The sequence below is a fragment of the Lampetra planeri genome, chromosome 20 (assembly GCF_965212315.1).
Source record: "Lampetra planeri chromosome 20, kcLamPlan1.2.h2, whole genome shotgun sequence".
Lineage (NCBI taxonomy): Eukaryota > Metazoa > Chordata > Hyperoartia > Petromyzontiformes > Petromyzontidae > Lampetra > Lampetra planeri.
In genome coordinates this window covers 8,232,843-8,260,310 of record NC_136126.1, presented here as the reverse complement: position 1 = coordinate 8,260,310, position 27,468 = coordinate 8,232,843, and the positions used below count along the sequence as shown (strand labels likewise).

Genomic DNA, 27,468 nt, shown 5'->3' with positions numbered 1-27,468 from the left:
GAGAGAGAACGACTTCTTAAGTGAATTGTCCTGAGCAGTGTGTTATAATGCAACTGACAAAAACTGGGAAATTGTATAGATTTCCCAGGACAGATACATCAAATGATGGCACGGATGGCAATCCTAGCGCACAGACGTGAGGATAATGATGGATTGCACGATTCCAGTATATAGTCGACTAAACTTTGAACAAGAATATGTAGGTGCCAACATGCAGGGACTAAGGTGATGGTGCAAAATTAATTTCCTAACAAAACAAATGCAATAAGATAGACTCACTTTATCTCCAGCTTTTCCCATTTCTCCAATCTGGCCAGTCAATCCGATGAGTCCCTGTCACAAGGTTGCAATGTTTAGTTTGCAGACGGTCCGGGCAAGTGTCGTGAGTGAGTGGCTGTTTAAACCAGCAGGCCACATAAGAAGCCGGTGGGAACATTGTACTATCATCATAATCGTCATCAGACATGTTCAATCCACTGCAGGATGAAGGCCTCCACAGGCTGCCACCATCTCTCACAATCCAGGTGAAATTTTAGTGGCTTTTTAGGCTAAGTCAACCGAAAGAAGAGCAGGTTAACTGAGACCCCGGCTTTGAATTTGAGTTATAGCCACCATCGATTAAATTGGGTTCTCATATGGAGTGAGTTGTTGATGGTTTCAGCCACTTCCCAACGACTTCAACAAAAAATGTTGCCTTGTCATTTAAAATGGCTAAACTCTGGCCCTGAAAATAAATAAACACATTTGTTTCACTGCCATTCGACGAAGAGTTTTATGCAAGTGCGCCCCAGTGTGTAGATAAAAGGGTCATCTCAAAAGTAGCTATTTGTCATATCTGCCTCCGCAGGCCATTTCTCTGTAAGAATTCCACACAGATACGTTGTCTTATGACTCGATGCTGATGTCACAAATGAATAAAGTTTAACTGAAAATTTGATAAAGTCTGCATTAATGAATTAATAAATTAAAAGAATGAAGATGACTGCCAGCTGTGGTCGCTGATATTGACGCGGATGTGCGTTACTCACAGTATCTCCAATTTTGCCAGGAATTCCGGGGTCACCAGTCTCACCCTGCGTACACACATCAAAACAAATGCGTGCACACGAGTAAGCATCGTTAAATGACGTGTTAATAGTTGTATAATAATAACAAAAATAACGATAAACTCGGTATTCAGTAGTGCAATTCGCACAAGGTCCTCAACGGGCTTTAGATAAAGCGGAAGTTACGGAGAAAGCCGATGGTCAAAACAGGTGAGTTTAGAGAACCGATTTAAGAAGTGCAACAGGACGCGAGGTTCCCGCGTGGACCGAGGAAGGGAATTCCACGATCGTCGAGGCCGGCTGCAAGAATCTCGACGGCGCTAAACACAGCGTAATTTGTTGACCCTCTGAACACAACCAAATTTCAAGACGCAGAACCAAAAACCAATGGACACTCGCATCAAGGAGAACGAGGAGGCATATGCTCATTTCTTCCAAGCTCGATGCATTGTTGATATTTGTAATTATTTTCAAGGAGTCATTTAAAAAAGTGTAAATATATAATGCTAAGATCAGGGGACCTCCCTTGCCAGTATCAAAATATCAGAATAGGTTTGACCCTCTCTGGCAATAAAACAGTTGTGTTAAGATGTTAAAACACCAAACTTAAACCTTTTGCAAGGAATCATGTCTACATTAACCACATATAAATTTAGATTTAAAACTTTCGTGACTGCAGGTATTCATCTTCTTGGTTCTTTCGGTAAAGTCACGCATATATCGACTTTACCGAAAGAACCAAGAAGATAACCAGATATACTTGTGGTGAACATGCAAACAAAAAAACATGGGTAAAACCTATTCTCATATAATGCTAATAATTTAACTTTAGTTTGCTTTGTTTTGGAGCAGCAATTGTTAAGCATGATCATCTTGGCAGCATTTTCTGCTGCTGTACTGTAAACAATACACCACTTAATTTTAACCCTGATTCCGCAGGTCAAGGTCAGATTTTCAGCAGCTTTATTAATTTTATAATAGATGTATATATATACAGTAGTATTGTTATCTCAATATTTAACAATAAAAAAAGGATCGCCAAAAATGTGGCCAATGGATTTCAATTTCCGAACACCTGCTTAAGAGCCAAGGTCAAACAGTCAAAAACAGAGATGCTTGTCCTTTGGTCCAGGTGTCTCTTGGACCTGCAACATTCGCCAGTATTCAGAAGGGGAAAAGGTCATGAGCTCTACCTTGAGTCCATCTGGTCCGGGCTTCCCAGGAAAGCCTTGGCTTCCGGGATTTCCCTGCAAAATTTACAAGGTTACGGTCGATGTTAGTTCCGGACTTCCACGGCAGCCAAGCAAACTGGCCGAATGAAAGGCGCGTTATATTTAACGGAAGGTCAACGTCTTTTTCATGACCCCTTTTGCCGCGGTGTGACGGACATCTGTTCTAGACTCCCCCATCTGGCCTCAAGTGCACATGACTGCAAAACGATTTTTTTAAATCTAAACAACTCAACACATACCACCTTAAAATATATACCTAATAGGTGAACTTTGTATGTATGTATGTATGTTGAACTTCTTTCGCACTGTACATAGCCAACCATACTAATCGGATGTGAAGAGGAAAGCACAACAAACTAAACACTAAAAAATGTTCTAAAGAAACGAGTTTTCAATCGAGATTTAAAAGTGCATAGCTCCAGTGGCTTCCTAATCTCAGAAGCCACATTTCAGACAATGGTCCTTCTTCACAGCACATATGGAGGCCAAACAAGTAAGGTGATATCTCTAACTCTGCTGGCCTATGTCCAGTGACGAAGGACCATTGCCTGAAACGTCACCTATTATATATATATTTTATGGCAGTGTTATTGACGAATGTGTTGATCTTTATTGGAATCTGTACTTGTGCACCACTGCCAACGCAGCAGCATCAACAAATAATTATTTTTTATTTGATCTAAGTGGCACTTTTATGCTGTCTAAGTATATACAGATACAGTCAGTAGCAACAAAAGCTGAATCGTGAGTTTAGTCCAGTATAGGAACCGGGAGGATGTGTACTGTGGACCTACTGGTGGACCTGGAATTCCTGGTGGCCCCAAAGGTCCCTCTTCTCCCTGAAAAAGAGATGAGATGCACACACACACACAAAGACAAAGATCCCCCGTGTAGCCTTAACAGATTGTAGGGGCAAGTGCTGTTAGTGAGCACCTATGAAGGCCAGAACGGTACACGAGGGGGTGGGTGGCCAGCACCACGCCCGACCGCTTTTGTCTCCCCAGTGGCGATGTTTACACACCGCACCAGGTACTCATTTGAGGCTGAGTCGACCTTGGAGAGACCCAGGACTAGTTCAGACAATCGTCACTGGTGTTGGTCGTGAGCGAGAATCAAACCCGGGTTGCCAGGTTCATAGCGCAGCACGCTAACCGCTACACTACCACTCCCACACACGTGTACACACACAAAGATTCCCCGTATAGCCTCTAACATACTGTTGAGGCAAGTGCTGTTAGTGAGCACCTATGAAGGCCGGCACGGCACACAAGGGGTGGATGGCCAACAACACGCCCGGCCGCCTTTGTCTCCCTAGTGCCGATGTTTATACACTGCACGAGGTAGTCATCTGAGGCTGAGTCGAACTAGGGGAGGTGCCCAGGACCGGTTCAGAAAATCGTCACTGGTGTTGGCCGTGAGTGGGAATCGAACTCGGGTTGCTCCTCACACACACACACGCATGTACACACACAAGCATGCCTGAACCCAGCTTTGTAGCAGAGGACACTTAAAATAACACGAGCTTTTTCTGTTCATTTTGGAATATTTAAATGTTTTGGAATACCGTCCGGCATTTAAAGGTTGTTGGCTTGGAAAGGTTCCAACACAAATGAAGCTGAACATGAGCACGTGTGCGTCTGCAGTCTTGACATGCCTGTGCACGTTTGCAAATACTTTAGGGCCGAGGATCCCAAGCAAGGCGGTTTCAGATTCACCAAATGGCACTCCAATTATATGTTATGGTGCCGCCGCCTATATAATGTTTTTGCCTGACAATGGCCCTTTATTGGAAAATAAAGTTGGCAGAGCCTGCCCTACGCGGAAAGTTTGGTGGACTGTCCATCACAGCGTTGCATTTAGATAGTGTATCAAATACCAACATAGGATTCCATTGAAGTGGCCGATTGATGTTCAATATCTGATGACAAGGGCATAATATTAGTGGCAAAACCATGTTGATTCTCAAGGAGTGTCATTGCTCGATAGGATAGCTGAATTTTTTACTCGATATGCCTTTGAGTGTTAATTCTGCAGCTAAAATATTCATGGTGCTTGTTTAGGATAGCGTTTGTGTGTGAGTTTACGTGTGGAGTGTTAATGTGGTGGTTAGCACACTGCCCAACAAACTCGGCGACTCGAGTTCAATATCCGCTCAAGGATAACACCAATTGGCGAATATCTAAACTGTCCTGGGCCTGCCCTAGGTCAACTAAGCCTAGAGACAAAAACGGCTAGGTGGAGTGTTGACCACTTACCCCCTCTTGAGCACCATGCTGGACTTCATAGGTGTTCGCTAATGACGGCTTGGCTCAACAGTCCAGATGTCTATACATAGGATTGTATTTTGTGTTTATGTGTGTGTGTGTTGCCTCGTGTCTTTCCAGAGAGCATTCAAAAATGGACTGGTACTAACGTCAAGTCCCTTCTGGCCCGTTGGTCCTGGTGGGCCTCGGGATCCTGGCTTGCCCTGTTTGCAGGAAAAAACAAACACAAAATTAAAATTCCAATGTTAGTGCTGGATAAACACAGTCGCCCACATCCCCTTGTTGACATAGACGGCTCGTTACAGTAAGGACTATTCATCACCATCGCTAAACACTGCTCGAAGTCAACAGCAGTACACTATTCATCATTTAAGGTTGCACAACACCTTAGCACAGCAGTTGGCTTTGAGCGGTCAACCAAAAAACATTGGGGCGGTCATCGTGACGCCGTCTCTCAGCACGCCCGGCAAATTAAAACGGGCGCGAGCGTGAAGTCAACGTGAGGCTCTATTTGACGTCCGTATATTAAAAGGCTACAGAAACATGGAATTGTGAACTATTTTTTTTCTAAACTGAAAAAGCCGCTTCAGCGATGAAGGCTTTTGTTGGCTCTTTCAGCATTGCGCTGAGTAAGAAAAAAACCTTGTGAAGCCGCGGTTGCGCAGTCAGTGAAATTCATTGGGTCGCTGTTAGCTGATGGAAAGCGAGGAGTGTGCAACGTGGATACATATAGACAGCAACAGGTAACGGTGCAGCCCTGAAATGTCTTGCTCGTGTCACTGCTGGTGGAACGACCTCTCCCTAGAGGGAGCTCCAGAGAGCACCACTAAAGGGTATTGGGCCTACTCTTCCACGTTGGCCACACGTCTTGGAAAAGGTGGGAGGGCAGTACCCACATGATAAGCGACCTGCCGCTCAACCGTCAGAAACAAATATTTTAATGTAAACGCAAGTGTAAATATATAGCGTGGAAAAAAATATAATAATTTTACCTTTGGCCCATCAAGTCCATTAATACCTGGTGATCCAATGGCACCGGGAAAACCCTGTGCAAGCACAAACACATTCTGCTTTAGAGAGAAGCACACCTATCATAAGTTCTTTAAGGTAATACCAATCTTGATATGCAAATTCTTTTGTCAAGGCGCTCTTCTTCCACCTCCAACCCAGCTTATATATACGCTCCAAGCTTGGCAGTGTTTCATTCTTCACCTGAAGACGGCTGCTTGCGTTGTAGCCGAAACGTCGTGAGAATTATTTTATTATGTTTTATTTTTATTATTTTATTACTTCCCTTCTACGTGACTTTACCGAAAGAACCAAGAAGATGAATCCCTGCAGTCACGAAAGCTTTAAATTCGGACTGTACAAATCCTGTGACATTTCAGCCCTGGACATTGATGTTTAATGCCCTACGTTGCTATGAATGATGACGCAAGGCCAATGGCTGTAGAGGGAACGCTTGCAGTAAATCTGCTGCATAACTTCAACCGACAAATCCACACAATAAATTTTACACTGTTATTGATGTATATTACAGTTTACAGAAACTATAATACATGTGTAGATGTTTCAATGTTATTAAATCAGAGTAGTGTCAATATACCACTTCATAACATGTTGTTAAACGAAAAATATTAGTACACTTACATTTTAATCTTAAACCATTCAAACTATGTAATAGAAGGAATATATTACAAGTATGATAACCACTTTTAAATCATGTAAGGGTGGTGGTCACGTGGCTCAGGGGACACAGTGCTGAGATGGCACTTTTGAGATCATGATTTAGATCTTGGCCAAGTGTGATGAAACTGCATTCTCAAACAGATGAGTAAATTGATGGTCTCAGCCCGGTCACAAACGACTAAACAAAAAATCGATCGTATGAAAATTTGTTTTTTGACCGACGTGCAAACGAGCCCCTCTACGCAGAGCATAAACAAATGTGCCCCTTATGTAGAGAAGGCGTTCGATTAACGTGGAATGAGGCCAGGTAGTGCACCGGTTGCCCCTAGATTCTCATGCGACGATGCTGTTAACACAATCGTAATTGATTTGTGTCCAAAATGTAATCGCCAAATTTCCAAGATCTATATTATTTCATTGACTATCTACGATTGCGTCTTTAAAATCTGTTGTTCGAATTCAGTGTTAGTACCGCTTACAAACCTCTGGTCCAGGAGACCCGGGGGGCCCAGGCGGTCCAGATTCCCCGGTTTTTCCCTGAAGCAAAGATTATCATCGTTCAGTTGTTTACATAACAGGTAATTTCTTTCTGTTTCTACCCAGACTTTATATGAAGAGAGATATTTAGATAATGAATAATAATCATGGGTAATGCAAGTGTCCATAATGAACAGATGTAGGCACATTGTAAAAAAAGAAAGAACGAAAAGTATTCGACAAAGTATAAAAACGGAAGTTCATTGGGCGGTGTTTGTCGCTTTACATTTAGCCTCAAGCGATGTTCAGAATGTGTCACTGAAAAATAACTTGGTGTTCGATAAAATAACAAGGTAGTCGACTTACTGCTATTCCAGGATTTCCAATAGGCCCAGGGAGACCAGGAAAGCCGAGGTTGCCCTGGGAAAGTCAACGTAATTTCAGAATCATTTGTTCGCAGTTGTTTCAGTGAATACTTGGAGAGCACTTCTGGCATAACACACTAGAGCGAATGAGGTGAAAGCAAGACAAGTTTTTGCATGATAGATCACAGCAGGAACATATATAAATACAATATCCTTGGATGCTCAATGATGAAGCATAACGGGACGTAGTGTAACATGATATTAATCCACGGCTGTATTGCTTTGGCTCAAGCCCAAATAACCCTAATCCTACCTCTCAATCTATATCAGCTACAGGAAGGACCAAGTGTGTCAACCAATGCAGTGCCTTGGTTAAGTTCTGCAAGTATGACATGGAAAGGCTGAAAATAACAGCAGTATACATACATTTTGGCATGAGGATTGCAGTCATAAACATACCCGATCGACTTGTTTATTTACAATGTACTATTTAACACGTAGGCTTTCTCGACCAATATTATCCATAACAGATTTGTTTTGGGTTAGACCACGTAAATATAAATGCGTCGTTAAACCTGAAAAGACGGTACTTGAATTGTAAACGTTGTGAGTTTACTCTCCAACACACCGGTGTGCTGAACTCATGACGAATCGGCATGTTTGTTTACGGGACAAACCTTACTAATTGGCTATGTCGAAAGGTGGCGGGTTTAGCGACACATTTATATTTACGCGATCAAACCCCCAAAAAAACTCTGATATGGATACAATATCATTTATCATCGCTATTACTCCAATCTACATTATCATTACTAATACCGCACATAGTAATTGACTTATATAGAGATATTTACAGTATTAAACGATATCTCTCTATTGGGTTGCATATGAGGGTTGGAACAATGAGCTGAATTTTACGAGGCATTTGAGGTTAACATGTGATTCTCTGCAGATCCGGTAAATTAATCCTCGTTGGAATGAGCTAGCCATGCCGAATGGGTTCTATTTTTAAAAAAGTATTCGCACTACCCCGGCAGCCTGTGTTGGGAGGGAGGGATCTAAGGTTATCTGTTAACGAATGCGCATCATTGCTGGCTGAGGCTGCACGTCACAGTCCAAACACTTCACGTCACAATAAAGCAATGGCCGAGGATTTATTGTCAAGCGGCTTGGTAATTCATCAGACGCTTTCTGCCTGGTGACAGAAAGGGCTCTTAAGGACACTCTGGCAAGCCTAGGTTTATACTTGCTTGGGATTTATTCCCTGCGCAATGCCCACAAATGTATGCCAAAGGAAGATAAATGGGCAGTCGGTCAAATGGGGGCACAGTGGTTAATGCACCGCACTGTGACCCCGGCGACATAAGTACAATTCCCCGCCAAAGCTAAGGCCAAAGGTGAGGGATATCTGAATTATCCGTGCCCACCACAGCCCCTTTCACAAACCCACACTGCCCTGCTTGGTTTAGTTTAGTTAAACAACTCCCATTACCGACACGGCGTGGGTAGGCATTCATCTAGCAGTGAATTGTCAAAGGGCTGTCAATGATTGTTTTTTTAATCGTAACTAGCACTGGCCCACGCATTTGCACGAGATACGCAGCCGGGATGGAGGGTGGGTGGGGGAGATGTCAGAATGACGCACGAACCCAGCTCAATGCCGTGGGATGTGGGTGACATCATCAAGCAAATGTGCGCGGCAAAGTTACTACGGCGCACTTGCACGCCTGCGCGCCAGCCAGCCAGCAAAACTTTTAAAAAAATATATATATAACATAACACGATAACGATACAGTGGGGTAGAGTGGCAATGTAGTGATTGCAGCACTGCACTGTGAGCCCATGAGACTGAGTTCGATTCTTGGACATTACTAATATCTGTAGCAGTTACAAGGTACCCCATCCCTGTCACTAATCGCGGTGGCTAGCATGGAGACGAATGGTAACTAAAGTTTAAATCCAGCAGTGAATTGACAGAGGGCTGTGACATTTATTTTTTTAATGGTACGACAACACAGTTCTCTGTGTATCTAGGAAATCGTCACCAAGTCTCAAGACTCGATTTTAAGGAAGATCCCACGCTAATAAAGATGTTTGGGCAACAGTCAATTTAGTAGGAATTTGCATGCAGCAGGAAAGCGGACAGCCTGGAGCAAACGTACACATAAAACAGAATTCTGTTCAAAACCCCACATACATTGGTTCGCAACCTATTTTCTGCGCTGCCTCTTACAAGTATTCTGCCCTGTAGGTGGGTGTCTCACTCAAATAATCTTGAATAATCTAAGCCTGAGACATCAACCACCATGCCCTATTAACACAGGGTGCTAGCAGAACTGTACATGAACCCTAAACGTGCTAACGACTATATAATGATTACTACTCTCGTTAAGCCACATTAGCATTTTTTGGAGCACTTTTACATTCCAAGTTGACAAGTCTAAACAGCGAGGTCTCCGATTCCTCAGCCCATAGTCTGTGTTTAGGTTATGCATCAAAAGGCATTTTCTGGCACACCTTCAGATTTCAAGAATTCCTGGTTGTTCACAACTGTCACTGCTGAATTTTGCTATGCAGTACAACGTGACGCAAAAAAAGGCTCTGGCGACGAGAAAAGAAATCGCCCGATCAGGAGGCTCCTGCTTTGAGCACAGCGAGTAGCAGAACAATGGGCGTAAATCCTCGGGGAAAGGGCAATTCAACACTCGATGCATTTTGTCAACAGTTCAAATTATGCCCTTCATGTATTATGACTGTTATCATCGTTTTCAAACGCAGCACGAGTATCCACTGCAACTGTTTACGTTCATCGTGGAGAGTTTACAGAGCTATCGGGAGTCTACAGGATTAATCGGTAATGTACAGCATATTCCATTTTGGGATGGGAAAAGTGAGAGATTTAGCACGCTTCTTTCATCTATGCCACTTTTACCCTCCTAAAAATAATGACCTTCAGCCCACGTGTCTTTTTGTTGTCGTATTATGCCCTTAACATATACATTCTTTCACAGCCATTTTAAGACAGCAATAATAATCATGTTTATTACGTGAAAGTGCACCCTGTTTAAAACTTGAATTGCTGCTTCTAGGGTAGGAAAAAGCCAATAAAACCCCCCATAAAACAACGTAAAACCCTTAAGTTGCATAGTTCATGTAGAACAAGGGTCTGGAATAATGAGCTGCTCTGGTGATGTTCATGCCAATGACTGAATACATTTATATTTCTTTGTGGAAACACAGAATGGAGGTCTGCCTTTAAATGAATGTTACCAGTAATGCTCCACAACAACGTATCATGAGTTTAGTATACATTATCGCTTTTGCATTGAACAAGGCTCAGTCATTTAGCCGGAGTGCTTGCCAATAGCGTTTGGCAACCCAGCACCAATTGCTTAAGAAGCCTGACACTGCTGATGAAACACAGAAGGTCGAAACTGGTTTGGAGTTTGCTTAAACAAATTCTGCTTCAATCTTAATTTTGGAGCTTTCGTGACTGCAGGAATTATTCTTTGGTTCTTTCGGTAAAGTCACGTATAAAGATAAAATAATAAATTAAATAATAGCATACGACGTTTCGATTGCTTGTGTTGCAATCGAAACGTCGTATGCTATTATTTAATTTATTATTTTATCTTTATACGTGACTTTACCGAAAGAACCAAAGAACAAATTCTGCTTGATAATATTGGTCTCCAAAGCCGATAAAACAATTACAAAGAAATATTTTATTCGTACGTGGAGACAGAACGGAAGTCTGCTGAAATGTGTACGTTGTTACCCAGTAACGTTGACTCACCTTGTCTCCGAGGAAGCCTATCTCGCCTGGAATTCCGGCTGCTCCCTCATCACCCTGCGGTTCACACCACACGCATGGGGCACGCATCACGGCGCGGTACTTTGGGAGACATCACCAAAACAGCCCAAGGCAAGCGGCGCTGCATCACAGCTGAAACCGTCGCAGGTGAAACAAGCTTTGCTCCAGCTTGACAATTCAGTCCCATTTTCATTCAGACTCTGTCGCCTCGACGGACCTGGTTTTCACCTGAGGACGGCTGCTTGCGTTGTGGCCGAAACGTCGTGAGAATAATTTTATTATGTTTCATTTTTATTATTTTATTACTTCCCTTCTACGTGACTTTACCGAAAGAACCAAGAAGATGAATTCAGTCCCAGTCTCGCTCTGTGGTCTCAATTACAAACAAGCAAATTACCTTTCAATGAAAGGAAAACATATATAATGTTTGCTGCTATGCAACAATGCGGCCATTATAACTACCAATTGTCCAAACAATTAATAAAGAGCCCAAGCAACCCAGGAGCCACATTTTCTGGACTTGATTATTTTGTCTGGGTACCCAGGAGGGGCCTATGATGAAATGAGTCCATGAACCAAGAACAGATATGTCACCTTTCAGGACCACGTGTGGTGGCATTACCAGAGTGGATCCACTTTAATCTTGATTTGAAGCTTTCGTGACTTTCGCAGGAATCCATACTCTTTGGTTCTTTCGGTAAAGTCACGTAGTTCGAAATAATCCACTTTCTTTATGTAACCAATAGCAGAACATGCCGTGATAACCACGTGAAATGTGTGGCGTTTTCAAATAATCCACTCTTATTAGCTGTATACATGAATCGGGACTACTGACGTTTTGCCATCATTGGTGGTACCAATTTCTGCTCTGGCCCATGGACTAAATGAACCGGACTGTGCTTGATCTCAGATCTTGGGGGCTATGTAGGGTTGGGGCTGCATGGTGCTTGTACGGGTGACCAACATGCACAACAGGTGCTAAAGGCAGCTGCGGAGTTACTTAGTGGTCAGCAGAAAGCAATGCAGCAAAATATATTATTGTGCTATACTCACATGCCTCTATACTCCCCACCTTCACCAACCCGCAGTGACCACCATGGTAAAGTAAGATCAAATAGCCACCACGACCTACAAAGAGGCCCTCATCTAGCAGTGGGTTGACAAAGGGCTGTACGTATACATGCAAATGCTCACAGGTTTATTTGGGCCGGACAAAACCGTGCGATAATCTGCACTCTGATTCGCTGCCGTGTCAGCCTGGCAACTTGCTTGTGCCCACGTAGGTTCTGAAGCCGGATTTTGAGTGGCGTCCACGTTAGTGACCAGAACATGAATGCAAACTCTGTTTGTTGACTTTGTGCTCGGAAGTCGGAGACATGCCCTGAGGTGCCAATTGGTTAATTATTTGGTAGTGCCCCGTAGTGGAGAATTCGGTCAACTGCAGTGTGAAAATTGGCCACAATATCGCCTCCGCTTCAAATCGATCATCTTGGGTTCTCTGCTAATGATTCAACTTCCTTTTGGTCTTTTCCAGACATTTTTTTGTTGCAATGTGTTACAAAAGATGATAAATTAACTACGGCCTTTGTATTAAAAATAGGTTTTACCATTTCTGGCAATAAAACAGGTGTTAAGATGTTCAAACACCAAAACTATTCTTATCCTCTGATACTGGCAAGAAAGGTTGCATGTTGTGGTCTTTGTATTGTTAGAATGCTTCCCCGCATGCAATTGCCGATCACAGATGACACTCCTGGAAGTTCAAACCTTCTGACGAGTTGCTGCTTACACAGCAAAACCTATTTGGGAATTATTTATATTTCAATTAATACAAGCTAAGGCAGAAATCATGCAAGTGTTTTCTATAGGCAGGCACAGGTGTATGAATGGTCAGACTAAGAACCTCTTATGCACTGCCTAATGGGTTTGTCGTGCCCTGTGTATGACACATGCAAGACATCCCAACACGAGAGATAAATGCCTCGCTGGATAATATTCCCAGAACACATTTGCAGTAAACTTGTGATTGGCCTCTTAGAATCTCCAAACTTGGGGTCTTGTAAATCGCCCTGCTAAACATTTACACTCTCCAGATTTTTGCAGATGTTAGGAGAGCACAAAGTGCACGTAAAGAATCTCCGATATTAATGTGCAAAAATATTTTTCCCTGAAATGAAATTTGGGATAAGTTGTATCTAACGTTACTCTTACCACTAACAGGGTGAGAAAAACAATCACCCAAGACTTCATTATGAATCCTGAGAATGAGCTAAAGTCAGGGTTAAAGTTATAGTGAAATGATCATTCCCTGTTTTATCCTGAACAGTATTTTAAAATTAAATAATATTTTTTCTTAGCATTTACAAAATGCAAGCAGCCGGCCTCATCTCAATGCAAGACCGTTTCGACAAAACGTGGTATGTTAAAGGAATTGTCAGATCACCTTATCACCTTTCACTCCCGGCTCTCCGGGGCTTCCCATGAACCCCTGCAAGAGATCAATCATAGCCTGTTTAGCACAACCGTTAAAAGAAATCTGTAATATTATCTGTAATATTATCTTACAATTGCGAATGTTTTTTCGGCTTAAAAAAAACGTGTAAGCTCTAAGTGCATCCATCAACTCATCCACGCATTCCTGAACTCAACTTTCAATCTTTCTTTACCCCAACGTTTAATACTTGTTTAAAACCACATTGGCTCAAAATGGTTAGGATCAGCCAAAAAGCACAAAACAATCCTGACAAATTGTTTTATTGAAGGAATATGGGGCCATCAACATTAAGGCTAAATCAATATTCAGCCTTCAGGCAGATGCAATTCAACATTACTACGTAAGTGACCTGAACGACCATGCAGGTGTAACATCATCGTTTGTTTACCTACAATCATTTTAATGATATTACCATACAATTGTGTGTGCATTGAATGCAATGAAATCATTGGTCTACATGGGTACATCTGTATCATCGCCAGTGAGGTAAACGGCTATTGAGGGAGAGATCAGTGTGGGGGTTAAGACATGTCTGCCTCTACCTTGGGGCCCAGAAAACCAGGTGGTCCAATGATCCCTTGAGGGCCTGGATCGCCCTTAAACACAAAAGAAAAACAAAATACATTCAATAAGACGTCATTTATATGCACAGGAAAGCCCTGCTGAGTCTCAGGGCTGTACTTGAGGAGCTTGCTGCATTACTAAGTTGGGCAAATTTCTTTTTTCCGTAGAGTTTTTGCACATTGGAGAAAACTAAAGTGCCTGGGGAAAACCTGTACAGGTGAGGAGAATAACACACAAACGTCTACACAGTCGGGTTCACTTACCCCTTTGCGGTACCGCCATCTGCTGGCTAGCATGCTGCCTGTTGGGTTTGGGAGTTTCACAAATCTAAGCGCACCAACCACTGCTTCCAAAGCACCGCAATATAGGCGTGCTCCAGCACATTTGGCCAGACAAAGATAAAAAGCTTCGGACTGTTAAATAGTATTCAAACGGTCAAGAAACGCTACGTGTAAACGTATTGTAAAATCGCAACGCAGAACATTGAGGGGCCCTCTAGATAAATTCGAATTTCAGAGATGTCAAGCTGAGACACGTTTTACGATGCCATCACCATGCAGTGGTGACCCGAGACAAATAGCTATGGCTCGTGGAATGACACGGAGGCGCTACAACTGGTCTGGGTAGGGTGGCACGTCATCACGGTTTGTGAAAAAAAATATTAATGTAAAGGCTGTGGACGGACGATTGCTGAGAGAGAAGGGGAATGTGGAAATGGGTCTCTGTCGTCAGCTGCTTGTGTGGCTTCTGATAGAGCGGACGTGATTGGTGCCTTGCCTCTTAATGACATTACCAGAAAGGATGGAGGAGAAAAGATGATTTCCCACAACGGATCAGGGAGAAAAGATGATTTACTACAAAAAAAATACAGTTTCTATAACATCTCTGCGTTTGCGTCACCAGCATTCCATAGGATTGGGTGGGCAGGAGGTGGGAATGTGAAGTGATCCAGTTTACGTTTGTAAATTTGGCACTGTGTTGATACATGACCAGTCGCATTTGCAGGCTGCACTTTGTTTTGTAAAAAAATGTTGGGGAAATATTTTGGAAATCTGCAAAGCACCGTTCAATGCCTTTATCTCAAAATTAACTATTCATAAGAATCATAAGCCAATATCCATTGGTGGATGAAGGCATCCGCATGCTGTCACCATTCCTCATGGTTCTACGCGTCATAATCAATCTTTTAAGATAGCCTATCTCGTTGCTTCATCTTCATGGTGGATATCCACTTGGGTGTGTTGCTTCTCGTAGGGTAGCGGTAGTGCAGCGGTTAGCGAGCTGTGCTAATGAACCCGGCGATCCGAGTTCGATTCCCGTTCACGGCCAACACCATTGACGATTAGCTGAACCAGTTCTGGACCTCAGATTCAAATGAGTACTCAGTGCAATGTGTTAACATCGCCGTTATGGAGACAAAGGCGGCCGTGGTGGTGCTGGCTACCCACCCCATCGTGTGGTGGGCCGACCTTCATAGGCGCTCGCTATCAGCATTTGCCCCAACAGTATGTTAAGGCTATATGGGGGATCTTTGTCTTTGTTGTAATTTTTGGCTGCTATTCCATCACCATTGTCATCCGTAAGCCATCGTCGCCTTCAGCATTGTGTTCTGCCCAGCCAACTAAATTTCCTCCACATTCAATATGACATCTCTGATTTGGGTGTGTTTGCTGAACCATGTAATCCTCTTCCGTCTGTCAACATAATCCTCAGCACGCATCTCTCTTTGCTTCTTTGCACACTCTCTCGCTTTTGTTCCATATTTCTTTGTCAGTGTTGTGGGTTTTGATGGATGCAATTTTTTTTATCAAAGCCATAGGACTTATGATGTTTTTTTTTAAACAGCAAAACAACGTTCGACAATGTGCAGCATGCTATGGATATTGAGACTCAAGGATGTATTATTTTGGCACAATGCGGAAAGTGGCAGGGATTCTTTGGGTGAGCTATTCATCATTGAGTGTGATGTGCGTTTAACACGTACATTAGTAGGCATGCAACATCTCTCTCCTTCCAGTGAATACTTTGACTTTTTGGTGCTGCAATTCTATTCAAAATCCATTCTTTTTTTTGTCCTGCTCTATTGTCTCATTGGCGTTGTCTCTCTTTTCTGACTTCCTCAGCCTAAGTACGATAGCAGCATAACATTTGAATATCATTTACATGAATCCCAAATAAGATATTCATACATGCACAATATGATGTATCTATCAGAGGCATAAGATGCAATATTAATACGTGAATCCCATACATTGTTACATACTTGACAGTTATTAGCAGTCTGGGCAAGATAAGGATGGGCATTTACAACATGTGAAGTTACAAATGTATTAACATAACCAGACCACAAGAGCAAACATGTTATGGGGTCTCTACACTCGAGTTATATATCACAGTAACATTTATGTTCGAATAGCTTATGGATATGATAAGCTATTCGAACATAAATGTTACTATGAAGGTCGAAAGGTTGTTGAGATTTAAATTAGAGAAGAGGTTATGCCAACATTTTGAGACCAAGTAACAAATGTGGTTCCCTCCTCGGACCGAAAAAATCAGAATCCGAAGCTTTATTTTGACTGGAGGAAAATCGATGAGATATGAAGCTCTTTTCACAGGTGTTCAGATACTTAGGGATGGTGCAGAGAAGTGCAAATGCTCTGCGGAGGTTCGTAGGAATGCAGAGAGGAGAAAAGGATGAATTCAGGTTGAAGGAATGTAGGCCTCAATAACATTTGTAGACAGAGATAGATGACTGCCTCTCCTGGAAAAGAATACACAACTAGAAAATGAGACAAAATCGTGGAAAATGCTGTGGTTATCCGTCTCCATGTCAAGTGTGTCAAACAATGAGACTGCCCCAGCCTATAAGTGTCGTCACGTGTGGTCTCCATTTTGTACTTACGGTCAATCCAAGGACTCCCTTTGGGCCTTCTATTCCAACTTCACCCTGCAAAAAATGACAGACACACACACGCGCCCCCCCCACACACGCACGCGAATAGGTGAAATACTGCAATGTGTTTACTTGCCATCGCCGTCAGGGTAAGACGACTGAGCAATGCAACTAAATGGAAAACATCTCCAAGCGTAGATGTTTACCACCTGGCAGTCAATCGCTGTAGCGGTTAGCCAGAAGGTCTGTGTGCAAAATCGTGCCATTGTGTTGCTCTCAACGCGCCCGCATTGGATGCCAGTCATGCCTGCTGCACCACTCTGCGTGGGCGATGTTAGACGTGATGTAGGATGGCATGGTGAGGGCGTCCACGGAATTTTGTTCAACGATGTATTTTGAAGTTTCAGCGTTGTTATTTTCGTGCTCGACGGCGAGCGATGATGTCGTTTCAACTGATTCACTGAAACAAAAGCCGATAATTGGGGGGGTGGGGGAGGAGGACTGGGCTTTTGTATGTGGGAATAACTTGGCCTCTGTGAACTTCACAAGCCAAATGTAACTCAATTTGATCTATAACTTGTACCTCCTGTCATTACATTAATATATAATAACTTAATCCTAGGATTGCAGGAAACTGAATGATACTTTGGAGTAAAAATATTGCTGAATTTTTGTTTTGTAATACATTAATATATTGGAGTTAATTTAGCGTTGCAATGATTACAGTTATTTTATGAGTGACCGATGGAAGATGGCACATTCTCAAATCTTCATACACAAATAAACAAAGGCAGCATTACCCAAGCTTAACCTTCAAGCAAACAATTAATCCGTAAATTGGGGGGGAAATTCTGCCAAGCTGATGGGCCCAATAGTCTGGAAGTGGGGTCTTTGCATACAAGGTTTCCAGAGGCAGACTTTACAGCGGTGAGCATTGGTGACTGCGCTGACGAGTCCACAGTTATCACTGCATCACTGCTTCTGTTAGTCGGTGACATTTGGTCACGTGTCTAGGGATTATGACCTCAGACACGAGAACCACAATGCACTTCTAGAAATGCTCATGGTTTTAGCGTATGCACAAAGGCTGTGTGTGCTCTTTTTTATTGCACGTTTCTGCGTGTTGTTTGCAACAACAACAACAACAAAATATGTGCATGCAACTGGTACCCAATTTCACAAAGGAGTTCACCGATTTACTGACAAGTGGAACGGACGACGCGAGAAAGTTCAACACACAGGCTCCACAGGGAAATGTCCCGTTCTGATGGCCGCGTAGTATAAAACTAGCAGCAACTCCCAGGGGAGGGCGATTCCTCTAGGGCAGCACAGTTTCCTCATGCGGCCCTGGTGTGCATAACATGGCAAGATAGGAAAAGAAGGTCACGCACGAGCGGAGGATGTGTGGGCGATAGGGCACTCATTGAGGAGAGGAGAAAGCACTAATTCATGGGGTTTTTTTTTGTGTGAAGCGCAAACAATTGGGGTGCATTATTGATGCTCATTAGATGATATTTTCCACAAGTAAATCCCTTAATTGGCATGAAGCACACTTCTTTTTTCCACATTTGAGCGCTTGCACAATTGTGAAGGGTGAATATGATACGCTCGCGTTTCCACTTGCTCCCAGCTGTTCTCTCGCACACGATTGTTCAAGTGGAAAAACGATGCATATGCGCGCAAGTCTACATATAATATGCGACAAGCGGAAAGGCAAACGTGTTTGTAAATGCACAATTTTGTACGCGAAATACGATATTAGCATTTCCATACTTGCAGTGGCTATGACCTAGAAAGGATTAAAATCATGTAAACATTATTTGAACTTGAAACTATAAAACGAGCTGTATAGATCTTTTTCATAAGCGACCTGGCCACAAATGAGAGCTCAACAAAGTGGCTTATGACGTGGAAATTCAAAGCAGCCAAATGCTCTAAACGCACGTTTATGAATGTAGAGGGACAAACCAGAGGGCCTGGAGAAAAATCCACGCGACCACAGGGAGAACATGTAAACTCCAAATGTACAGCAGGAATCGAACCCACGATCTCTCGTATGCCAGGCGAGGTAGTTGCATCTCGCCAATATTCTGGCTGTCGTTAAAAATCATTATCACAGTATCTTTGGGTGAACTTGAATTGAAGATGCAGTACATAATATTAAATGGCAATACAAAAATAACATATATAACCCTTTGCAAATCCACTGCTGGATAAAAGTGTCATCACAACAACAGGTCCATCAGTGTGCATTGGCGAAGCGAGTGGTGGGGGGCAAAGTCCGGTTAAGATATCACTCACCACTGATGTTAGTCGTGGCCGGGAAATTATTGTAGGTCATCACGTTTATAGGGCAGGGTGCGATCCACTGAACTTCACCGCATGATATCGTTTAAAGTTGGAATTTAACTACATTTAATTTGAATGAATTATTTTCTATTAAAAGGTTCATTTCAAAGACATCACCAATGCACTATTTTGGTTAGAAGTATGTCAAAGAGTGAAAGTATTAATGGCAGATATGCGTTTTATAAACCATTGCTTATTAAACAACACTAAATTCTCTTGACTAGGAGAATGTGTAGAAACATGTATTAAAATGTACAGAAAATGTTCCTGTTCAAATCCCCACTTATGAGCCTGGGATTTCCTGCAGAGGTATTATTCAACAGCCAAACGGGAGGTTAATTAATCTGGCACAGAAATTCTGGGTGGGGTTGGCAGACACTTCTCCCTTCCAAAATCACTGTGCACCCACAGTGCATGTAAGTGTGGACATTAATTCCGAGAGCGAGAGAGACTTACAGGTTTTCCATCTGGACCAGGAGGGCCTCTTTCCCCATAATCCCCAGGAAAGCCCTGTTGGAAGACAAAGGTGGCGATGCCAACAGACGAAATTTTTGTTAAACAAAAAAATAAAAATGCAAAAAAACCAGTGTGAACAAAAAAACCACAGCCGATGCTCTTGAAGGCAAGATCAAACGTCTTTATGTAGATAGTGCCAATAAAACATTTCTCAGCTGCAATGATAACAGTGACTTGAATGAGATTATATCTTTGTTGCCTTGGCAAAAGACCAAAATTACAGGGCGCTTCTTAAAAAAAACACACACAGCACATGCATGATAATTTGAGAAAGAAAACAACGTCAGGAATATTAGAAGACACCAGGAGAGAGTGGGGGTCTGTGCGATAATTTTTAGCACAGAATACGAATGAATACGTTTGCAATAGTGGAGAGCCATATAGATGAAACTGACTGTGAAAAATGCTTTTGTTGCAAATACTTCATTGAATGAAGCTCTGATGGTAGAATGTATTCTAAAATTACCATATCATTATCTATTTACAAAAGAAAACCTCACTGACTCTCAAGACTCATTTTCAAGAGGTTCCTGCTTGACAATATTTGGCCAATTATTTTTGGGCATTCGTGAATGGTGGAGGAAGTGGCTGGAGAAAAGTCCGAGCACACAAAAAAAATACATAAAAACTCAGTCATATGTATTACCAAACTACTTTCTGTACGGCAGTGTCTGGGTGGCTCGAAATCTCCACGAGCCCATCCTCCAAGTCGGTGAGGACCATCGGACCCAGCCGTTCACTTACGTGTGTTTTTATGGACACGAGAGACTGATGGCGGACGTGAAACAGAGCAAAGTTTTCACGGCCGCGCGCCACATAAAGCTGCCTTACGTTTCCCCCTAGCCCAATTCTATTATGGCGGGGCGTTAATCAACAGGAGGCAAAACACAGCACCCATTTGTGCTGTACAAGTCACACTTCCGGATCGCTCCCGTGCACTGAGCGTCAGCGTGGCGTGTGGCACCGTTTGCTTGGTTGACAAATCACAATCGCTGCTCTTTGGAAAGCCAATAGGGCCACAGACATTTTCTTGAGTAAGAAGGTTGGGGTGGCACGGGAGGCGTCGAGAGGTGGGCGGGGAGGTGGGGGCAGCAATTGGTGGAGCTGTAGATGGGCTGTAAAAGCCACCCTAGGTGTGTGCACACATCTGTCAGACGAAGCCCTGTGTGAGCGGAAACTCCAAAAGCCCACCACGTGACTTGCTGGGTCATCCATCACTCCACGCTGTTGAGGAATTTCTGAAGGGCATTTTGAGTGGCTTTTTAATATTGACCACCAACAATAGATTCATAATTTATTTTTGTAAACCAGTCATGACTTATTCACTGCTGGATGAAGGACTCCCTTAGCTGCCACCGTTTCTCACATCCCACAATGCAATATATCTTCCACCTGCACACAAGCCGATTTCATCGCTGTATCTCAATGGTTAGAAGTCCTCTCGAGCTGCCACGCCATTATTCGTCTCTACCACCACCGATCATCATCCCTTTCATCCCTTCTAGCAACACGTCCGGTACCAAGGCCATTTACTATTCTTAGCAGTCAATGTGAGGTCTCTAACTCAGAGGTCGCAACCGGGTACCCCCCGATACCCGTACCCTACCCGATACCCGGCTACCCGTACCCGTAGCCGTTTGCGACCCTGGTGCGGCCGGGTACGGGTACGGGTAGGCCGTGAGTCATTGGTGAGTAGCCGTTTGTCACTCATTTCGGCCCTGGTGCGGCCGGGTACGGGTACAGGTAAGGAATCAAAACCCGTTTGCGACCTCTGCTCTAACTTGTGTATGATTTCCTAATCAACGTGTTTATCATTCTGTCTTTCAGTGAAACTCGAAGCATGCGCCTCCGTGAATCTGTGTATACCTATTCGGAAACCACTGGAGCTAAGCACTCTTCAATCTAGATCGAAAACTCATTTATTTCTAACTACGTTTTGTATTTAGTTTGTTGTCCTTCTGCCGCACCTCTGATTAGTACAGTTGGCTACGTACGGTGCGAAAGAAGTTCAACATACGTACATACCTCTCAGATATTGTTCCACTTTAAACACACGTATAGTACGGTACACTCATCTTTACCATCCCCACTCGCACCAGACTGATTTATTATGATCTCTTGTTTATACATATTATTTTATTGGGACAGGCAAAAGAATGCAATAACCTCACACCTGAAATGTTGTTTAGTATCTTTTGTAGGCATGTAACAATTAGCACCTGCACAATTCGATTAATGGTAACGATTCTGGGTTTGCAATTCAATTTAAGGATCAAACTTTTTTTTCTATTGTGGTTAACGGGGTGTCTCTAGTGGCTGAAGAGTTTAGCTGAACCTATTACACGTGGCATATATGAACGGAAACAACTGTATTTTTACATATCTATAGGGTACATCATATTCTTCTTATTTTTACATGTAATATTCATTGCATATATTGTGAGAGTAAGAATCGATTTTTACTGATGAATAAATGTATCATTAGATGTCTAATACTGTGACCCAAATATCATTGTTCATTTCAGCTGAACCGCGATTGATTTTCTGTTGAATTGGAGTCTCCATAAATAAGTTAAACTCAGGCTACCTTACCGAAAGTAAGATGTAAAATATTGGCCGCATAGAGAAGTAAAATCCTTAGGTGCAGTAGCTGTTAATGCACGGTGCGTCTACGGAAAATGTATGTAAGAGGCTGTGAGACACATTATTGTTCATGTGGTGGTTGTTGTTCAGGCAGCTGTACATCGATGAGAATGCACCTATGTACACACATTTTTTTAATCTAGAGGCGGCACACATTTTCTTTCCGTACAAAATATTCCTATCAGGGCATATGTACACGTTAAACTTAAGTGAATATTTTAGCTTTTTTTTAAAGGTATACAGCGCGAGTGTTGAACTTTTGAGTGTGCAATTTGAAAATGTGTCGTCGCTATTTACATTGGTGAGAAACGTGGGCACAAAATAGCCCCGTCTCCAAATGGAGGCTCGGCTCAACAGATGTCAAGGAACCCAATTTAAACCTGCTTTGCTGGCCACTCGCGATCGATATTTTTACAAATTGCAGCTGACGCAGGCGTCCACCGGTGTCAAGTGAACACGCTGACGTACAAGACGCTATTTTTGGAAAGGCCACTTGTTTATATATTTTTTATTGTTGCACGAAAATAACGTCGGGCAAAATATAACTGCACTGCAATAACGATAATGAGAACAACCACGAAAAACTATGAGGATCGACACATTAAAACACACTGCTGTGTACACTATTTCGTGCAGATTTTTAGAATGATTAAAATCGTATGTTTACATTTTCAAAGCGAGCCTTAACTTGTTAATAAAATCGAGTAAAGGCTTTGGCTGCTATACATTTGAACGTGATAAGACACTTTGTTGAGCTATCATTTGTGGCCAGGTCGCTTATGAAAAATAAGCTAATAGCTCAGTGGGCTTTACCTGTTGCAATAGAAAAAAGTTTAGTTTTATTCTTTTTAGTAATCTCCTTACCTCTCCTAAACTTTGCACTCCTATCGTGTGTTTGTTTCGTTTGTTGTTGTAACTTTCTGATCAGCTCCTACTGGACATCTGTGAAAAAGAGCTTAATAGCTCATCGGATTCCTCCAGTCTAAATAAAGAATCTGATTCTGACGTCACGGTTAGAATGGCTTCGCGAAACGTGGAGCCTCAAAAGCCTGAGACGCACACGCGGTGCTACTTCTCTCTGCGATGTCCACCCACCCATGCCACCCAAGTAGGAATGCAGCAACCCGCGTTGCACAGCGGTGCCACACAGAGACGCAGCTCTGCCTCTTCGAGCAGCAGACGCGGCGGGGTTCTCGTCGCTACTCTTCGTCATTGGCTTTGTCAATGCCATTAAACCGACTTTAATGACAGAGCTGACGATGATGATTATGATGATGATGACTAGATGCCTCTGTTTCGATTTAAAGCTTTCGTGACTGCAGGGATTCATCTTCCTCGTTCTTTCGGTGAAGTCACATAGAAGGGAAATAATAAAAGAATAGAAATAAAACATAATAAAATACAATTCTCACGATGTTTCGGCCACAACGCAAGCAGCCGTCCTCAGGTGAAGACCAGGTCTGTCGGAAAGACAGCGTCCTTCAGACGCTGTCTTTCCGACTTTACCGAAAGAACCAAGAAGATAGATGCCTTTGTGCTGAAAATAAAATCGAAATCACCCAGAATATACCTGATCTCATCATATCTCAGAGGCTAAAAAATTGTTGGGCCTGGTGAGTGCTTGGATACTTAACCACTATGTACAGCAGATTGATTTCGGCTATGGGGAAATGTGGTGGGTAGCAGTGGAGTGCAGCAAAATCCATTGTTCTGTACTTTTATGTTCCCACGCCTATGGCTCCCCGACTTCACCGACTCAGACCGACCTTGTGGTGCGCTGTCTGAGATGTGTGTTATGTTGCGGGCACATTACAAACCTAAGTTGTTTTATGTTTAAATAACTCACATGGCCTGCATGTGCGTGGAAAGACCCTAATCCAGCAGCGGATTAACAAGGGCCTGTACATGGACATAGCACCACTCTTATAATCGTTATCAACAACACTGGCAGATGCATATACATGCAGCAGATTGATGGCTTAAACTCAAAGCGAAACAAAGACCCCACGTTCCGATTGACACCACTGTAAAAACAAATGAAATTTGTAAGCACGTCATTATAATGAGCGTTCAGGTGTAAAGAAAACCCCTTCCAGTGCACGAATTTAAACGTGATCGAGCAGACTGTTGACTCGGCTGTCAGCACGTTCTCCCACGCTGTGCCTTTGTTGGATCCACAAGCATGATGGGGCATCTCAATTGGCGGACACGTTCTGGTTTACGCTCCATGAATACAGATATCAATGAGAGAGAACCCCCCCTCCCCTCCACAGGTTATAATTCAGGAGTGTCTAAGGAGACAAAAAAAGTGTGTCAAGAGCCTACCGGTCGTCCCATTGTGCCTCTCTTTCCTGGTGCGCCAGGTACACCCTATTCAAAACACAGCGCAAGCACACACACACACACACGCACATGCAGAAACACGCGCACACGCACACACACACGCACACACACACGCACACACACACATGCACACACACACGCACACACACACACACACGCAGAAACACGCGCAGGCAATTACGAGGCATCCACTTACAACCTCAAGAAACTTATAGGGAGCTCAAGGAAATGTGGCAAGTTCACTGGCGAGAGTGTGATGAATGTCAGGCTACATAGCACCACGGGATATCTTGGGTTTTCAATGACTCAACAAGGAAACACTCAATTTCAGGTGGGCGACGCGATTACTTATTTCAGGAGCCAAGCGGCTTGTAAATTGAAAGAGGTAAATGAGTAGGTTTACAGGAATTAACAAAAAAACTATCCCCAGTGAGGGAAGGAAACTCGCCACACACCTGTGTTAGGATACTTTTTGTGACCTACAATTTTTTTTGTATTTTCTTACACGTAAATTTGTTTCTTTGTTTTACCAAACGCTGCAGTTATGAAGAAAGAAAATCAGGAGAACTGGCATTAAAAGCACGTGCATTTATTCAACTTAACCATAGGTACGCTTCAATGGCTTATTTCGCACCCCCTTGCTGCAAACGTGCCAACTGTGTGCAGGCTGACCCCAAGCTCCTTTGCAAAGAGAGGCGCTCTTCCAGAAATCCAATCTCTATATTAAATCGAGCGGTATTGTTCACGTAAATGGATAACGGCGAGGGAGGGGGGGGAGAGGTCCTTCAAAAGGGAACCCCTTTAATCACTTGTCGGAGCCAGTTTTTTGCTAATGGAGGAAAATGAGGTTGCTATTCATTGCAGTTTGTGGTGAATGGGGGTTTTTTTTTCAATCATACCAATTTTTTTTTCTCATAGAGTTTGACAAAGGAGTCATGTGAGAGAGAGGTCAAATAAGGTCTTTACCATGGTGGTCTGCAGTTCGAGCAAAGGCCTCCCCGCTACGACTGGCCAAAATTAATTTGGGAAGAAGCTGAGAACATTAGGTAAACACTGAAAGGAACTTGGGTTTCTACAAATTGCTGGTGTAAGGGAATATCGCAGGAATATCCCGTCTACAAACCTTCATACTGAGACTTGTGGCCATTTTTTTCTCCAGCTGAAACAGGCTGGTTAAAGACACGTTTCTTATTCTAGTCAACCCTTGCGTATGGCACCAATATGCTCAGGAGATTAATGCCAATATTGATGTCTGCTAGCCTCGGGAGGGCTTGAGGGGAGATTTTGTGTAATTTGCCGTTCCTCCTCCACTGAAACAGCACGGGCTACAATGGTTTACTACAAGGTCAATAGTTTGGACGGCATGGCCAAAATCGCGCTACTGTGGCTCGTCTTAAATTTTCCATTCATGAAGGAGATGTGGGCAACGGCCGATTGATGTTCTGATGTGGTCGATGGTTTTCCACTACTGTTTTAGATTAGGAATGGCAAAGCCAGGAGGCGTGACGTTTCTTATAAACGATAGTAAACGTCCAATAAGATAAATGTTGCGCTGGTTAATTTAAAATTTTTTGGGTCGTATTTAAATTCGAGTGATGGTACGAGTTTAATCATTGGTTTTAGAGTGAGCATTAATTGAACAGATGTTTTGGCATGGACTGTAAAGCCACCTGCTGTAGCCAGCTCTGGGGGCTCTGCTAATGATGGGTGCTCGCATCTGCTTTATTTGCAGCAGCAGCAAAGAATAAAATGCACAAAGCCTCATCCATCACCATCTCAGAGCGAGGCAGAAGGATCAAGGAAAAACCCCATCAAATGATTTTTTTGTACCAAAAATTAAATATCTGCAGATGTACAAACGATTGTATACACACACACACACATGCGCACGTGGGCACAGACACACAACGCATTAACAGCAATGGGAGACTGCTGACTGAAACATGTTTTACCATATTAAAATATAATGTTGAGGTAGCTGCTGCTGTTAACCATCTCATTTTACAGCACAAGTGGCTAGTATTTGGGCTAGAGGTAGCAATGGGGCAGTACCTCATGCCATCTCCTTCTCCTCTCCACAAATACAAAGATCCCCGTATAGCCTTCACAGACTGTTGGGGCAATTGCTGTTAGCAAGCACCGATGAAGGCCGGCACGGCACACAAAGGGGTGGGTGGCCAGTAGCATGCCCGGCCACCTTCATCTCCCTAGCGGCGATGTTTACACGCTGTACCAGGTACTAATTTTTAGGCTGAGTCGACCTAGGGGAGGCCCATGACCGGTTCAGACAATCGTCACTGGTGTTGGCCATGAGCAGGAATCGAACTCATAGTGCTGCGCACAAACTGCTACACTACCGCTCCACACACGTGCACACACACGCACACACATAGGATGAAGCAATGCAGTACTGTATTTTATAAAAGTGGAATTCAAAAAGGAAATGCACCCGAGGTCCTTCAGCTCCTTGCGCTCCCACTATCCCCGCCGGGCCGATGAAACCCTGGGTGGACAAAAGTAATTGTTCAAAAATATCAACCATGTGTAGCGTGTTTCTCTTTCTATTTTTCCTTCTGTCTCTAATGCGAGCAATATCTGGTGTGCATTATGAGGCTGTCGAGCATTTGATATGGCAAAATCCACTGCAGCACTTTCCACATAATCAACGCTTACTTACAATGCAAGTTTACATTCTGAGTGTTACAGAAATTTTTAAGCAAATATGCATTTTGCACAAAAAACATTAAACATCGGGCATTGTTTGCTATTGCTGGTG

At 43.1% G+C, this 27,468-nt stretch overlaps 1 protein-coding gene across 1 annotated transcript in view; it reads right to left on the bottom strand.

Annotated features, from left to right (window-relative positions):
- COL24A1 (collagen type XXIV alpha 1 chain) overlaps positions 1–27,468 on the bottom strand; it is a 162,874-nt gene that overhangs the window by 62,729 nt on the left and 72,677 nt on the right. Inside the window, exons 11-25 of the mRNA XM_078603483.1 lie at positions 27,142–27,195; positions 24,675–24,719; positions 19,647–19,700; positions 16,851–16,895; positions 13,924–13,977; positions 13,331–13,375; positions 10,870–10,923; positions 7,075–7,128; positions 6,715–6,768; positions 5,535–5,588; positions 4,692–4,745; positions 3,073–3,117; positions 2,240–2,293; positions 1,029–1,073; positions 280–333 (exon numbers count right to left, since the gene is read on the bottom strand). Coding sequence (XP_078459609.1) covers positions 280–333; positions 1,029–1,073; positions 2,240–2,293; positions 3,073–3,117; positions 4,692–4,745; positions 5,535–5,588; positions 6,715–6,768; positions 7,075–7,128; positions 10,870–10,923; positions 13,331–13,375; positions 13,924–13,977; positions 16,851–16,895; positions 19,647–19,700; positions 24,675–24,719; positions 27,142–27,195 — 765 coding nt within the window. The remainder of the gene's footprint in view (positions 1–279; positions 334–1,028; positions 1,074–2,239; positions 2,294–3,072; positions 3,118–4,691; positions 4,746–5,534; positions 5,589–6,714; positions 6,769–7,074; positions 7,129–10,869; positions 10,924–13,330; positions 13,376–13,923; positions 13,978–16,850; positions 16,896–19,646; positions 19,701–24,674; positions 24,720–27,141; positions 27,196–27,468) is intronic.